Genomic DNA, 16,891 nt, shown 5'->3' with positions numbered 1-16,891 from the left:
ATATACTTGAAAAAAATATATATATATTCTTGAAAAGAAAAAAAAAAGAAGAAAAAAAGAACTTAAATCTTGTCCTAGCTCTTGTTTTCATTTCTTAACATTGTTTTTTGTTCTCTTAATTTTTATTTTCTTGTTCTTTTTTTTTTCCCTTAATTGTCATCTTTAAAAAATAAAAATAAAAAAATTAGTTTGTTATTTAGTTTCTTCCATATGGATCATTTTAATCATAGTTGGAATTCTAAGTACAACTATTATGAGCAATTAAATTTAAATTATGGAGAAACTAATAATATGTATGATATGCATGAATCATTTGATATCTCATTTGCCCCCACCTATAATCCAAAATTTTCATTATGTCATACCCAGTTTCCAATAGGGCATGAATTCAACATACATAATCAAAGTCATGCCCAATCCGACCTATCATATCCCATTCAACAAGAAACAAGCTCATCTTTAGAGGATACCCTACAACAGTTTATGCAATCAACCTACCAAATTTTACTAGCCCAATCTCATTCAATCTCAAAAATTGAAACAATAGTAGGACAACTTGCAACTGTTACAGAGTCGGAAAAACAAGTTTATCCCAACCAACCCATTCCCAATCCAAATAGTCAAATTCAAAATGAAAAGGAGAATGAAGTTGTTGAAGGACTTGTAATTTGCATCCAACCCCCTAATGAAACAAAAGAGTTTGATGAAATAATTTTCGAGGCTTATAAGGAAAATGAAAAAGATATAATTATATTTCAAGAGCCCATAATTGAACAAATTTGTATATTTACTCAAAATGAAAAGGAGTCTAATATAAATATGCAATTTTCTTATTTTGTTGATATTCCATTAAAATTGCATATTTCTAACTTTTTTGTAGGTGTGATGTTATCAATTCTTATTTATGGCATTTGCATCAAAGTTATAACTCACCCTACTAATGAAATTCTACACCATCGATTGAGTGTAGGTTAAAAGAAAAAAAATTATAGTCGAGCTAAAGACTATAAACTAAAGCGCTTTGTGGGAGGCAACCCATACTTTAATGTTTCATTTTATATTTCACTTTTTGTTGTGTGTTTTTGTTTCATGTTTGTCAAAAAGCTTGAAGGAAACTTCTTGCCCAAAAAGAAAAGAAGAGAAGAAAACAAAGAGTCAAATCAAGGAAGCATACCTCAAAGGGAGTAATTCTTAATTTTTTCCATTTTATTAAACATTGAGGACAATGTTTCATTTAAGTTTGGGGGTAATGTGTATGTGTTTTTCTTAGTGTTTATGTGTGTTTTCTTTGTGTTTATGCATGCTTTTCATTTGTTGTAAAATTCAAAAAAAAAAAAATATATTTGTTGTTCTTTTTGTTTTTTTTCATTTGTTATATAATGTTAAAAAAAATATGTATTTTCTTTGTTTTGTTTGAAAAAAAGTATTGGTGATTTTCATTTTCTAATTATAAGAATTTTGATTGAAATTGTTCATAGTTCTTAGAAAAATATAAATAATTATTAAGTTTTACTTTTAATTTCTAAGTTAGTTTTGTTTAAATATATATTTTTCATAATATGTCACTTTTCTATTCTATTCGAATTTGTGATATTTGGATATAGTTTATTTAAACATTAAATTTTTTTAAATCTAAAACAATATATATATTTGAAAAATCCTAGAATTTGCTTGATTATCTTTTGAGATTTAATTTATTTTTGTTTGCATAAGCTTGTTTAAATGTTCACATGATGATTTGATGTTTTTGTGTTTATATGTTAAATATCTATTTTGAAAACAATTTTAACTTTTCAAATTAATTACATAAGCTTTACTTTTATTTGTGATTTTCTTTGAACTATTTCCATTATATAATTTTTGACTAAATCATTAGATATCACCAATTAAAAAAAAATGTGTGTTTTTAATTTTTCTTTTGCTCGAGGACTAACAAAATATTAAGTTTGGGGGTGTGATAACTCTACAAAATAGAGTTATTTTACCACTTTTTATGTGCTAATTGTTGCTTAATTCTTGAGTTTTTAATTGATTTATTAAGTTTTTAAGTAATTTTTAAGTTATTAGTCTTATTTTGATTTTATATATTTTTGTGTGTTTTTATAGTTATTTTGTTGTAAAATGTTGTAGTTAATTATTTAAATTATTATTGTTAAGTTAGTGGGAAAAAATGTTGTATTATTGAACTCAAATATAAAATATAAATTAAGTTATAATTAATATTTTCAAAGAATTAAATTGATTTATTTTATAGTTGAAAATATTGTATTATGATTTATTTTATATTTATTTTGTAGGGAATTTTTGCTCTTGAAAAAGCAAGAAAAATAAAGGAAAATTGACATTTTTAAGGAAAAGAAAGAAGGAAAATGGCATTTTTAAATGCCATGGATCAAGTTGCAAAGGCCCACCTGCCCAGGCCCAAATAGGAAGCCCATGCCCATTCCTTCATCAACTTGGCCCACGAAGCACTTCCTTCAATCAACCTTCCTCCTGCCTCACGTTCAAGCTTCCTGATGCACCAGCCAAATGCCAGCATCAACTCTTTCCAGCCGTGCACCTTCAGCAATCAAACCACCAAGGCCCACGAAGCCCACAGCTCCAGCAGCATACCCCAATGCCAGCAAGCCACTTTGCCTAGCACCCCATGCATGCCATTTTGTATCTTGAGCCCATAAATTGTCCAAAAGCACATTTGTCCCCTATGACAAAAATACCACTTTTTACTCCACTTTCTACACATTTTACCCCAAAACATAATTATTATACCCTATAATTTACCCCTATTTACCATATTATAATTAATTTAATCAATTTAATTAATTTAAATTGATTATTTTAATTTACTCATTTTGGCTATAAATAGGGAGTTTTGAAGACCATTTAGGGTGTCCATTTTGATGGGAGAGGTTACCATACCAAAAACTCTACACATTTCAAAACCTCTCCATTCTCTTCATCTTCTTCTTCTTTTTATTTTTTTCTATGTATTTTTAGAGGAACAATTTGGGGTTCATCCTCCAAATTTTCCTATTTATGTTTGTAATTTTTAGTTTGTATTTGTTATTCTAGTTATGTGTTTCTAATCTTTTTAAGATTATTAAGATGATGATGAAACATTATGTAACTAGATAGTATCTATTTTGTATGTTGATTTCCCATTTTGTGCAACAAAGTTTATGGAATTTTCTTCTTCAAATATCTTCTTTCATCTTAAATATCATGTATTTTGGATTGTTAGCACATATTTACACTTTGTTCTTCATTAGTGCTAAAACATAATATTCTTTGTGTAAGATGTGTCATTAAATTGTACACATCCATGCTTAGAACAAAAATATTATGTTTTGCCTTATAAATAATGTTCATTGATTTATTTGTTATTTCATTAGATTGATTTACACTAAATGCTTTGAAATTACAATTTTGAAAAGTGAAGAAAAATCCTATCTTTTTTTGAAATAATTTGCGCTTAAAATTATAAATCTATTTAGAAAATGATAGTATGATTTATTTTAACTATCACTAAAACTTGGGAATCAATATACTTATAAATATTATTGAACTTATATTTTGTGGATTCTAATCCTTAATAATCTTATTTTACCATCTTCATTTCTATTATTAATTTATGTTATATATATTGTCTTTAATTTCTTTATTATTATCTTTCATTTTATTTTTATTATACAAAAATGCCATCAATCTTTGCCAAAATTTCCTCTAAAAATACATAGAAAATAACCAAAAAGAAGAAGAAGAGAATTGAGAGGTTTTGAATGTGTAGAAACTTTGTGTAGAGTAACCTCCCCTCCCAAATGGACACCCTAAATGGTCTTAAAAACTCACTATTTATAGCCAAAAAATGGGAATTAAAATAATCAATTTAAATTAATTAAATTGATTAAATTAATTTAATTGATTATAATATGGTAAATAGGGGTAAATTATAGGGTGTAATTATGATGTTTTTGGTAAAATATGTAGAAAGTGGGGTAAAAAGTGGTATTTTTGTCATAGGGGACAAATGGTACAAAAGCATTTTTGTGGCTCAAAAAGTGGCATGCATGGGTGAGAGGTTTTGGGGCTGCTTGCTTCAGGCTTGGGCAGGCGTGGGACTCTTGGTGCAATGAAGCAGGCGGCTGGGCATAACAAAAAGGGCAGGTGTGATTGTTGGAGGCAAGTGCTGAAGGAGACCTTGGTGCAATGAAGCAGGGTGCCAGGTGCCATGCGTGGAGATGGCTTGGGTGTGCACTGAGAGGTGAAAGCTTCAGTTGAGGAGTTGGGCCCAAAGTGATGGGCTGGGCAATTTTCGTGGGCCTTGCATGGGCCAACTTGGTGAGTTTTTTATAAATGCCAAAATATCCTTATTTCTTTCAGCTTTAACTCTTGAAAATGCCACATTTCCTTCATTTTTCTTTCTTTTCTTGAGCAAAAATACCATAAATTCCCTACAAAATAAATATAAAATAAATCATAATAAAATATTTTCATCTATAAAATAAATCAATTTAATTCTTTGAAAATATTAATTATAACTTAATTTATATTTAACATTTAAATTCAATAATACAATATTTTTTTATATCAAATTCAACAACAATATTCAATTAATTAACTATAATATTTTACAACAAAATAACTATAAAAACACACAAAAGTATATAAAATCATGATAAGACTAATAAATTCAAAATTACTTAAAAACTTAATAAATTACTTAAAAACTCAAGAATTAAGCAACAATTAGCACATAAAAAGTGGTAAAATAACTCTATTTTGTAGAGTTATCATGGCTTCTAGGTTTCTTAGAGTTAGTTACTGCTCCACTTTTGTTACAACACATAATTAGTGGTGTCTCTATATCTGGAATTACTTCCAGATCAGTGTAGAACTTTCTAAGAAAAACCGCTTCCTTAGCTGCTTCACAAGCCATATATATTTGACTTCCATGGTTGAATATGTAATACTAGATTGTTTAATACTTCTCCAAACCACAGCTCCTCCTCCAAGAGTGAACACTGACCCAGACGTCAACTTACGACTGCCTTTTGTTTGATTGGAAATCATAATCAGTGTATCCAGTAGGGCTTAGCTCACCCTCTGAACATACAAGCATATAACCTCTCATTCTCCTAAGATACTTGAGAATATATTTTACTACAATCCAGTGTTCCAAACCAGAAATTGATTGATAATGACTTACAATCCCTATTGTATAACATATGTCGGGCCTCGTACATAACATAACATATATTAGACTCTCAACTGCTGAAGCATAGGGATACTTTCTCATGTCCTCTTCCTCTTGAGGTGTCTTTGGACATCGCTCTTTGGAAAGAGTAATTCCATGTCTGGATGGTAGCTAACATTTCTTGGAATTCTCCATATAGAACCTTTCAAGAAATTTATCTATATAATTAGCTTGAGAAAGTTCCAAGAGCTTGTTCTTCCTATCCCTTAGGATTTGGATTCCCAGCACATAGCTCGTTTCGCCCAAACCTTTCATTTGAAACTTTTCAGCTGACCATGTCTTCACAATTGACAATGTCTCTACATTGTTACCAATGAGGAGAATGATATGTTTATACAGAAATTCTTCGTTGACATTTTGTTCGAAGTCATATGTTTTAATTGTCTCATCAAATGTGATATTCCAATATCTACATGTTTGCTATAATCCATAAATGGATTTGAGCAACTTGTAAACCTTATGGTATTTCTCATTCTTAATGAACCTTTTTGGTTGTATCATATATATACTTTCATTAATATAGCTAAAAAAAATAAATAGTAAGTTATCAAACATATACCCACAATAAACAAAAAAAAAACACAATATTTTAATTTAATAGTGAAATTGCAACAGAATAATTTTGTATGTATTTTTTAAAATTAAAAATAAGTGTAAATATGTAATTTCATTAATATTTATTGTAGAAGTTTTATTTCAATTTTTGAAAGAACACAAATTGGTGGATCGCACTAATTTTTTTTCCACCCATTTTTACATTTTACTCTCTTCTCTCTCCAACTAAACATTTTTTTTCCTTCTCTCCAATTTTCTCTCCTCCCTATTTTATCCAATACCAAACATAGGGTAAAAGTGACTCCGTAGTTATTTTAGGGAGCTCTCTCGGAAAAACCATGTTCCAACCACTCTTTGAATTGACCCTCCAATTTGGAAAGTGGCTAGGAAGCGGGCCAAATGTGGGAAGCTAAAATAATATTGTACAACTACCTTAGCTAAAATAAGATGTTTATAGCGTAAGATTAATTAAAGTGGCTCATAAAATATTTCTTTTAGCTAAAAAAGATTAGGACCCCCTTGTTGTTACTCTTACAAACAATATAGTCGGAAATCAAATAAGAAAAACCTGAAAACTTAGAGGGTGTTTGACACCTTAACTAAAAAAATAGTTTTTTTAAAATAAGTTAAGGTGTTTGGCGTTGTTTTCAAAAAACAAATTTTAAAAACAAAGTTATAAAAAACAGAAATTTTGAGAACATCAAAAAGTTGTTTTTTTGTTCTAAAAAATTTTTTGTCTATTTTTTTTTATCACATCATTTTTTTAATTATTATTATCTAACATCATTTATTGTCACATCATTTTCTCTATCATTAGTTTCTCTATCTTCACTTTCTCTCTCCTCATTTTCTCTCTCATCATTTTTTCTCTCTTCCCATTTCCTCTCTCATCACTTTCTTTCTACTCACTTCTCTCTCTCCACTTTCTTTCTCATCACATTCTCTCTCATTTTTTCTTGGATCAATTTCTATCTTCCCAATTTCTATTTCTTCAAATTTTCTCTCCTTACTTTCTTACCTTATTTTTCATCATTTTTTTCAAATTATTTTATCTCATTATTTATTACAAACTTTTAAAATATTTTTCTCTTTGTAAATATATTTGTTAATTTTTTATTTAAAATTTAAAAAAAAAAAAAAAACTAAAAATTGTTTTTAGAAAACATTAATCAAACACCTCTTGTTTTTTGAAAACTACAAAAATAGATTTTTGTTCTCAATTCTGAGAACACAACTTTAAAAACAAAAAACTGAAAACAATGCCAAACAGACCCAGTTTTCAAAGTTTTGATGGGAACAATTTTTTTTTTAAAGTTTAAAATGCAAACATCTGTAGTTACACAACATCTCTAAAAACTTTTTTTTACAATATAGTCGGAAATCAAATAAGCAAACCCATTTTTTTTAAATGACAGCATACATTGTAGTTACACGACATCTCTAAAACCTTTTCAAGAAATTCTGGATAATTTAAGGTGTCGAAATCAGGAATCAAACAACTTGTTGCATGCATGTATAAAAATAAAAACAGCCATACATGCATCAGACTGTTTGAATCCTGATTTTGGCACTCTAATTTATCTAAGAATATTTTAAAAAATTATGAAAATTCTAGTATAACTACACTATACCCCGCTATATTTTGGGATTGCCAAGTGTCACGGGCCGGCTATTTGGGGATTCCAACTAGACGGAACGTGCGGCACTTGCAGACTCTTCAAGCTAGCAAGTCAGCCTACAACACACACCTACAGGCAAACAAACTCAGCGGTTAGCCACATACACATCTCGGACATGCAACGGGCAATAACGAAGTATGAGCAAGCACAAAGCAAGTCATTCCTAGGAATGTCCACACAACACAAAGCACACAACAAGGCAAGTGGCACACAAAGGCCCAACGAAGGTAACAAACAAGTAACACATAGGCAACAAGGAAGTACACAGGGGCAAGTATGGATAAATGTTATTTCATTAATATATAGCCTTGATAGGGCAAGGGAGTACACAGCTTTGGCCCCTATCTGCTGATGGCCATGGTGCTTCCCTAAGTCACCAGGTCACCTCCCCCTAAGGAGCCTTCTAGGGAAATAAAGTCTTCCCAGGAACATATATGATTTTTGTCTGGGAGACATATGCAATATTACAAAACTGCCACTACCCTATCCCATGAGGTTGCTTGGTGCAAGACTTGACTAATGATCAAGCACCAAGGCATGCTCATTACAAAATGGCCCCATGTGGGTGTGCCAAAGGGGCAGCACGCAGCACGCCACACTCTCCCCCACTCAATCCTTCGGCGCCCTCGACGAAGTAGCTTGTAGATCTTCAATCTTCTGCGTGAGCTTCTTCAAGTCTTCCGCCCTTTCCCAGCTGATCTCGTCGTCAGCGAGCCCCTTCCATTTTACCAGATATTCTTTATGCTTTTTACGGTCAGTGGTGACCGTCCTTTCCGCCAGGATTTCTTCAGGTTGACGCTTGCTCCTTGGCTGAACGATGACTCCTCCTCTGGTTGACTGGTTGCGCGCTGGATTTGCTGGATCTTCGTGATACGACTTTAAGTTGCTGACATGAAGGACCGGGTGTATCTTCATCCAGGCTGGTAGTTCGACTTTGTATGATGTTAGGCCAACTTTTGAGATGATTGAGACCGGACCCTCGTACTTGCGGACGAGTCTGATGTCTTTGTCCCCTCGGAATCTCAATTGTTCGGGCCTCAGCTTGATTAACACTAAGTCACCTGCTTTGAACTCCAGTGGTCTGCGCTTCTAATCAGCCCACTTCTTCATTCTTTTCGATGCTTTTTCTAAGTAAGCTCGGGCAATCTCTATCGTTTTCTTCCAGTCTTTTGTGAAGTGAAAGGCTCGCGGGTTTCGACCGCGATATTCATCCACTGTGTGGGGTAACAGTGGCTGCTGTCCATTAACAACTTCAAAAGGGCTCTTATTCGACGAAGAACTCTTTTGAGAGTTGAAACAAAATTGAGCTACATCGAGTAGTTGCGGCCAATTCTTCTGATTGGCATTGACAAAGTGGCGCAAGTACTCCTCCAACATCCCGTTGAATCTTTCTGTCTGCCCATCTGTCTGCGGATGGTAGCTCGAGGAAATGTTCAGTTGTGACCCCAAGAGATTGAACAGTTCGGACCAAAAGGTCCCAGTGAATCTTCCATCTCGGTCACTAACAATATTCTGGGGCACTCCCCAATATTTGACAATGTGTTTGAAAAATTGTCTAGCTGTCTCTTCTGCCGAACAGTACTTCGACACTGGGATGAAAGTTGCATACTTCGAGAATCTATCCACGACCACCAAGATCGCACTTAAATCTCCTGTCTTCGGAAGACTGGTGATAAAGTCAAGCGACACACTCTCCCATGGTCGGCTTGGGACTCACAAGGGCTCCAACAACCCAGGTGTCTTGTTCCTATCAACCTTGTCTTGCTGGCAGACGAGACAGGTCTTGGTGTACTCCACTACATCGTCTCGCATTTGTGGCCAGTAGTATCCCTGCTTCAAGAGGGCATGGGTTCTCTGCCACCCTGGATGACCTGCCCACAGAGTGTCATGACACTCGCTTAGTAATGTCCTTCGCAAATCTCCAGCTTTCGGAACATACAAGCGCCCCCCTTTAGCCCACAGAAGATCATCCTCCACCCAGAACTGGCGAGTCTTGCCTTCTTTTACGAGCTTCAGGATGGTCCTGACAACTGGGTCTTTCTCCAGGTTTTCTTTAATGCGTTCCTTGAGTGGAGTGTTCACCACGCTAGCCGATAAACTAGCCATGATCTTTAGAGTCGCCAACTCCGCTTTACGACTCAAGGCGTCAGCTGCCTGGTTCAAGCGTCCTGCCCTGTGCTCAAAACGGAAGTCGAATTCCGCCACAAACTCCTGCCATCGAGCCTGCTTAGGGGTCAGCTTCGGCTGAGTAAGGAAATGACTCACAGCTGCATTATCCGTCTTCACCACGAACTTTGACCCCAGCAAGTAATGCCTCCACACTCGCAAGCAATGTATAACTGCGAGGAGCTCCTTCTCCTGGGCAGTATACCTCCTCTCAGCTTCAGACAGCTTGCGACTTTCGTATGCGACCGGGTGGTCCTCTTGTACTAGTACCCCTCCCAGAGCATAATCTGATGCATCCGTCTGTACTTCGAAGGGCTTGCTAATAGTTGGCAAGGCAAGAACAGGATCCTTCATCATGGCTTCTTTCAAACTCCTGAACGCTTCAGCACACTTGTCAGTCCACGCCAAAATCACACCCTTTTTCAGAAGCTCGGTCAAGGGTGTCGCCCTTCTTGAGTAGCCGTCCACAAATCGTCTATAGTAGTTGGCTAGACCCAAGAAGGAGCGGAGTTCTTTCACGTTTGTGGGGGCTTTCCATTCCTGGATTGCCCTCACCTTCTCCAGATCCATACGAATACGGCCACGTTCCACCACGTGGCCTAAGAACTTGATGCTCTCCTGTGCGAACGAGCACTTCTCTCGCTTCACATATAGCTGGTTCTCTCTCAACTTCTGAAAACACTTGAGCCAAGTGTTCTTGATGCTCTTCAATCGAGGCGCTATAAACCACGATGTCATCCAAGTACACCACCACGAACTTATCTAGATACTCGTGGAATACTTGGTTCATTAGTGTACAGAAGGTAGCAGGTGCATTTGTCAACCCAAACGGCATTACTCGAAACTCAAATGCTCCGTATCGAGTAACACACGTAGTCTTTGGTTCATCCCCATCTGCAATCCGCACCTGATAATAGCCCGATCTCAAGTCCAACTTTGTGAAGTATTTGGCTCCACTTAGCTGGTCGAACAAATCAGCGATTAGAGGAATGGGGTATGTGTTGCGAACTATCACCTTATTGAGAGCCCTATAGTCGATGCACAGTCTCAAGCTCCCATCGTGCTTCTTATGGAATAGCACCGGTGCGCCATATGGCGCCTTCGACGGTCTGATGAAGCCTGCCTCCAATAGCTCTTTTAATTGCTTCCTCAATTCTTCTAGCTCAGGGGGTACCATTCTGTATGGCGCTTTTGTTGGAGGTTTCGCTCCAGGCACCAGCTCTATCTGGTGATCAATCCCCCTCTTTGGTGGCAAGGCTTTGGGGAGTTTATCTGGCATCACATCCCCATACACCTTCAAGACCCTCGTAATTTCTAGTGGAACAATTTCTTCCACTACTTCTTCGAACACGGTGGGTACAGCTACATAAGTCGGCTCCTGCTTCCTCACACCCTTCTTGAACTGTAAAGCTGATAGAAGCTTCACAGCAGGGGGTGGCTTCACCTTTGCAGGTACCATTGAAGGAGTCTCTCCCATTATGAGTAAGCTTCCAGTGGCAGGAATTGGAATGGCACCTTTCTCGGTTAGAAAGTCCATTCCCAAAACTACATCGAAGTCGTCCATATGGACGACCACCAAATCAGTCTGCCCTTCCCACGTGTCGATCTTCACTTTTACCCCTCTAGCCACGCCAGATGTGGCCAAGGCTTTGGAGTTGACCGCCTTCATGCGGCCTGCATCTTTCTCCAGCTTTAGTCCCAGTCGCTTTGCTTCGAGTTCAGAGATGAAGTTGTGGGTGGCGCCAGTATCAATCATCACGCTTTTGGCAGGCTTGCCATTGATAGCGGCATCCACGAACATTAGCCCTTTCCCCAGGGTCTTCTTCCCTTTCTCGCCATGCTTCTTGAGAGCGTTCAACAGGCGGACAGCGCCCATGTGCGCGTACTCTTCTTCTTCCTCTTCTCCTTCACCCTGTTGTTCTTGGCCAATGAGGGCATTTATCTTGCCCCGGAATTGGCAAACTGCTGACTTGTGTGGGCCTTTGCAAATCCAACAAGCTAGCGGCTTCTTCCCTACAGCAGCATCTGTCCCACTGGAAGAATTGGACTCAGCTGTCCTCTTCTCTCCCCCACTCTTACCCTGCCAGGACTTCCCAGACTTCTTACTCCCGGCGCTACTTGAGCTGGCTGGAGGGGTAGCCCTTTTCGGCAGGCTACTCTCCGGAGTGTAGTCTGTTAAGCGTTCGGCAGCAGCTTGAGCGGTAGCTAGATCAGTCACCCGCTGTCTTTGAAGTTCTTGCTTGGCCCATGGTTTCAATCCCTCGAGGAAGCAGAAGAGCCTGTCCACTTTGGACATGTCTTTAATATCGAGCATCAGTCCCGAAAATCTCTTTACATACTCTCGGACTGTCCCGACTTGTTTAAGCTCTCGTAACTGGCGACGAGCTATGTAAGCTACATTTTCTGGCAGAAACTGCGTCTTTAATTCCCTCTTCAGGTCCGCCCAAGATGTGATGGTACACCTGCCATTCTCTATATCATCATACTTGGTCCTCCACCACACCTTGGCATCCCCCGACAAATACATGGTAGCCATGGCGACCTTTCCATCTTCCGAATCGGCCCGCACGACTCTAAAGTAATGTTCCATGTCAAAGAGGAAATTCTCCAAATCCTTTGCGTCTCTGGCCCCATTATAGGGCCTCGGCTCGGGTACTTTGGCTCGGCCATATTCCATACCTATCGGCCCTGTTGCAGGGGCATTCCCAACCGCTCGCATGGTCAGGTTTACCTTAGCAGATAGCTCAGCCATTTCTTCTCTGAGCACACCGACTGCCTCCCTACAATCTTCCGTTGTGTCATTTATTGAAACTTCTTGTTCCTTTAGCATGCGCTCCACTGCCGCGATGCGCTCTTCCCACCGCGGGGAAACAGAAGTACTTGTTGGAGTGTTTCTTTTCTCCAACGCAATAATTCTGGATAGAAGAACATCATTCTCCTTCTCCAACGCAGCTATGCGATTGTTTGCATCAGACGGTCCCGAGTCCTGACTTGCAAAGGAAAGATCCCTGACCCTCTCGTCCAGGCCATCTAGTTCCCCTACTCGCTTCTCAAGAGCTTCGATCCTCTGAGTGTTGCTCACCATAGTGTGTTTTTGCCAAGCGCTTTCTAACTTGGCTCTGATACCAACTGTCACGGGCCGGCTATTTGGGGATTCCAACTAGACGGAACGTGCGGCACTTGCAGACTCTTCAAGCTAGCAAGTCAGCCTACAACACACACCTACAGGCAAACAAACTCAGCGGTTAGCCACATACACATCTCAGACATGCAACGGGCAATAACGAAGTATGAGCAAGCACAAAGCAAGTCATTCCTAGGAACGTCCACACAACACAAAGCACACAACAAGGCAAGTGGCACACAAAGGCCCAACGAAGGTAACAAACAAGTAACACATAGGCAACAAGGAAGTACATAGGGGCAAGTATGGATAAATGTTATTTCATTAATATATAGCCTTGATAGGGCAAGGGAGTACACAGCTTTGGCCCCTATCTGTTGATGGCCATGGTGCTTCCCTAAGTCACCAGGTCACCTCCCCCAAAAGAGCCTTCTAGGGAAATAAAGTCTTCCCAGGAACATATATGATTTTTGTCTGGGAGACATATGCAATATTACAAAACTGCCACTACCCTATCCCATGAGGTTGCTTGGTGCAAGACTTGACTAATGATCAAGCACCAAGGCATGCTCATTACAAAATGGCCCCATGTGGGTGTGCCAAAGGGGCAGCACGCAGCACGCCACACCAAGCACCTACTCCATCATTCCCTATATATATTAATATATATAATTTAAGTGCCTCAAAATTATTAATTGGTGGGGAGAGAGTAGGAGAATGAGTAGGAGAATGAGGGTGGTATTGGCGCAATGGCCAGAACTATATATACACCCGACTACATTAGGTAATAACACCAACCTGATAGGGTTAGCAAAACGCATGTACATGTGGATAAAATTTAAATATTTGATTTTTATTTATTTAATTATTCTTTAAATAAGTTTGCTGCTCTTAAATGTTTATGTTTTTTATAATCTGTGTTTTGTCTTATTACTTGTTTTGACAAATTATTTTTTAGATCATGTGTTTTCTAAAATAGTTCAAATAGACCCCTAAACCCGATTTTGATCAAAGTTTTTTTTAACTAAAATCACAAATAATTCATCAAACTAATAACTCAAAACAAAAATACAGTCATTTTGCCCAATAATTGTATTGTTATATTCAATTTTTTGTTCATCAAAATCAGATTTAAGGGCCTATTTGAACAATTTTATAAAATACAGAGTCTAAAAAATAATTTATCAAAACACAAAGTCTAAACAAGTAATGAGGCAAAACACAGGGTCTAAAAATGTATAATCCCGCTCTTAAATGGTGATACATAAAAATAGAGACAAAATAAGAATTGAAGCTTTTTTTTTATTTAATTATAGCTTTGAATCTGCATAATATTGGTACAAGTCTTGGAATCAACTTAAACTCATTAAATATTCGTGTATTTAAAAAAAAAAAAAATAAAAGAGCTCTGAATCTTTATTTTTTATGTTTAAGTAAAAGTAAAATATGCTTTCATTTTTTTTTTCTGGAGTGTTCTACTTACCATGGGACCCATTTCAACAATATGTTTCTCGTGACCTATTCCCAGGCATACAGAAGATTTTACGAAGGGCTTCTTGTGAACAGAGTAGACAAAGGAAAGATAACTTGCAAGGGGAGTGGGGACCAAAGCAAAAGGCCAAATAAATGGCTATAAATAGAGTAAGTGTCTCGTGTTTTAACCACTCCAAATCATCTTAATGAGTTAGTATTAACCAGTTGGATCATACTTACAAAAACTCTCAGCCATATCTAATATGTTTAACTCTTTCGTTTCTAATGTGCACCAGCACATTGAGGGCGAGATCATGAGTGTCTTCACCATGTCTGATAAGACAATCAAAGAGCTCATCTTCGCCACTCATGTCCATTCTGATCAAAAATCCTTCGATGAAGATTCTCTTTTCTTGATCGTCGAGAACGTTGTTATGCGTTCTTCCCAAATTATTGACGAAATTATACAGGTACACAACGAGTCTATGATTTGGGCAACGTTATATATATATATATATATATATATATATGATCATACATTTAGTGGCTGCATAGCTCAAGAATACCAGCTAGAAAGGTAATTAACAAGTGGTAGTGACTAATTACAGGGAGTTGCATTTCATGTCGACAATATTGAAGAGTTCACCGAAGCTAAACTCAGTGTTCCCTTGTGCACGCTCAAGGCCATTAACAGCGAGGTATATATGCCAACCTACTAGTAATCTCTATCCTGTATGGATTAATTATGCTGAGACTGACTTTTGTTTAATTAAAGGCTTTTTATTTTTGGATTACTTGACCATTTCGGGGGAAAAAAAAAAAAGAACGATTTGTTAGCCTTGGATAGCTATTCAATTAGTGAGAAAGATCAAACTGTTCAGAAAGTAGAAACTAGATATCTTTGTGAGAGAATTTAATTTCTGTAATTTAGAGAGTAGAAATGTGTTGTGAGGTTAGCGGATTGAGTTTCTGGGATAGCTAAAACTCGATGTAGGTCATCTTGGCCTAAACAGATATACAAAAAATTTGTATGTTCTTGGTGTTTTCCCTTGTTGAATGCTTTCTAATCTTTACTACTATTTATTGCGTACTTGATCTGTTTGAGTTTGGGGTTGTACTAAAGGATTTAACATCTTCTTTGAGAAAGAAAAATTGTCTTAACAAAATCAATTACAGCTTTCATTTAAAGCTCCGAATGAGGAAACTGCACACAAAACAACAATGGCGATTCTCAACAAGTTGACAAACTATTCGTGGGAAGCAAAAGCTGTTTTGGCACTTGCGGCTTTCGCCTTTGAGTTTGGGGACTTCTGGCTCATGGCTCAGCTTTACCATTCGGACCCTTTGGCCAAAGATTTGGCTGTCCTGAATCGAGTACCTGCCCTTATGAAGACTATTTCCGAGCTCCAAAAACGCCGGCAAGCGGTTTTTGAGCTCAGCAGCCTCATCATGGTCACCATGCGAGTCATTGCAATCTTCGACGAGTTTGAGAGGCTCTCTGCTTGTTATGATTTTAAAAGCAATCCTGGACTATCCACTGCCTTGGACCATATGCCAGTCGACGTCTATTGGGCTATTCTAACAATTGCAGCTTGTGCTACTAAGCTCAGTATTCTCATCAGTGATGAGTAAGTAGATGTTCTTTATTGCTATAGACATATTGCATAAACAAATTTTTTAGACTATTGTGAGTAATTTAAATCGTTGTATACCAGGCCGGATCGAGATCATGATTTGTCCCCTTATGCTCAAAAAATCAGCTACATTCTCAACCGCCTCACTATGCAGCTGAATGTTATCAGAAGACAACTGGGTAAACGGGTGCTTCTTTAGTCACTCACAAGTGGCAACCTTTTTTTGTTTTTACGCATATGCATCTGAGGCCTAGTCTTACAAGAGACCTAGTAAGCGCTTCTATGCTCGAACTCACATCAATGTAGTACGATCTATAACTATTTTTATGTTTTATGAGCTATATATATGAATTTCCTCTGGAATAAACTTTTGTGGTTTGAATATTAATGTGAACTGAACTTTGAATGTTGTCTGTGATAAACATATGATCATTGTGTTTGAAGTTGTTATGATTTATAATTGAGTGAAACTTCGAATATGTGCTAGCTGTGAAAAACAATATATAATTTATATGATTTGGTTTTCATGTAAAACCGAGTTAAAAATACTGCACTGCTTCTTTTCGTGTCCAAATATTTGCTCTTTCGTTAATTTAATTGCTTTTTAGGTGATGCTATTTGGGAGTTTTTATGCTTCTTCTGTGTGCTTCTTTACTCTGTTGCAGGACTCATAATTAGTCAAATAAAATATTAACCTTAATATATAATATTATAATACAAACACATTGTGTGAGTATAATAATCCGTTTTAAATCACTAAAAATTAATAACAAGTTTTGGTAAGTAGTTTGAATAGTGGAATGTTGTTGAGGACTTTGAATGAAGGAAGCCATTTGAATCGAAGCTCACTCGCTCTGTCCGCCCTTGCTGTCGTTATTATGTCCTTTTACCGTGCCGGAATAAGGCCCCGAACAACATAAAATGTCCAGAATACCCCTGCATTATTAAGAGAAAAATTTATCTTTTCTATGTACTATAAAGCAGGTCTATTTAAGAGAATACCACT

At 37.0% G+C, this 16,891-nt stretch overlaps 2 protein-coding genes across 2 annotated transcripts in view; one reads left to right on the top strand and one right to left on the bottom strand.

Annotated features, from left to right (window-relative positions):
• LOC133815266 (uncharacterized) overlaps nt 1–10,705 on the bottom strand; it is a gene marked incomplete at its 5' end in the record, with an annotated part of 34,973 nt that extends 24,268 nt beyond the window's left edge. Inside the window, 2 exons of the mRNA XM_062248121.1 lie at nt 5,503–5,663; nt 10,167–10,705. Of these exons, the coding sequence (XP_062104105.1) occupies nt 5,503–5,663; nt 10,167–10,705 (700 nt within the window). The remainder of the gene's footprint in view (nt 1–5,502; nt 5,664–10,166) is intronic.
• A 3,727-nt stretch (nt 10,706–14,432) lies between these two features.
• On the top strand, nt 14,433–16,294 carry LOC133819060 (protein SIEVE ELEMENT OCCLUSION B-like). The gene is made up of 4 exons (XM_062252215.1): nt 14,433–14,721; nt 14,860–14,949; nt 15,428–15,879; nt 15,967–16,294. Exons 1-4 carry the CDS (start codon nt 14,515–14,517, stop codon nt 16,082–16,084), a joined length of 867 nt encoding a protein of 288 aa, XP_062108199.1. The 5' UTR covers nt 14,433–14,514; the 3' UTR covers nt 16,085–16,294.
• The last annotated feature ends 597 nt before the right edge of the window (nt 16,295–16,891 follow it).

Source organism: Humulus lupulus, chromosome 2 (genome assembly GCF_963169125.1).
Source record: "Humulus lupulus chromosome 2, drHumLupu1.1, whole genome shotgun sequence".
Taxonomy (NCBI): domain Eukaryota; kingdom Viridiplantae; phylum Streptophyta; class Magnoliopsida; order Rosales; family Cannabaceae; genus Humulus; species Humulus lupulus.
The sequence above is the reverse complement of the archived record's forward strand: the minus strand, read 5'-3'. Positions and strand labels throughout refer to the sequence as shown.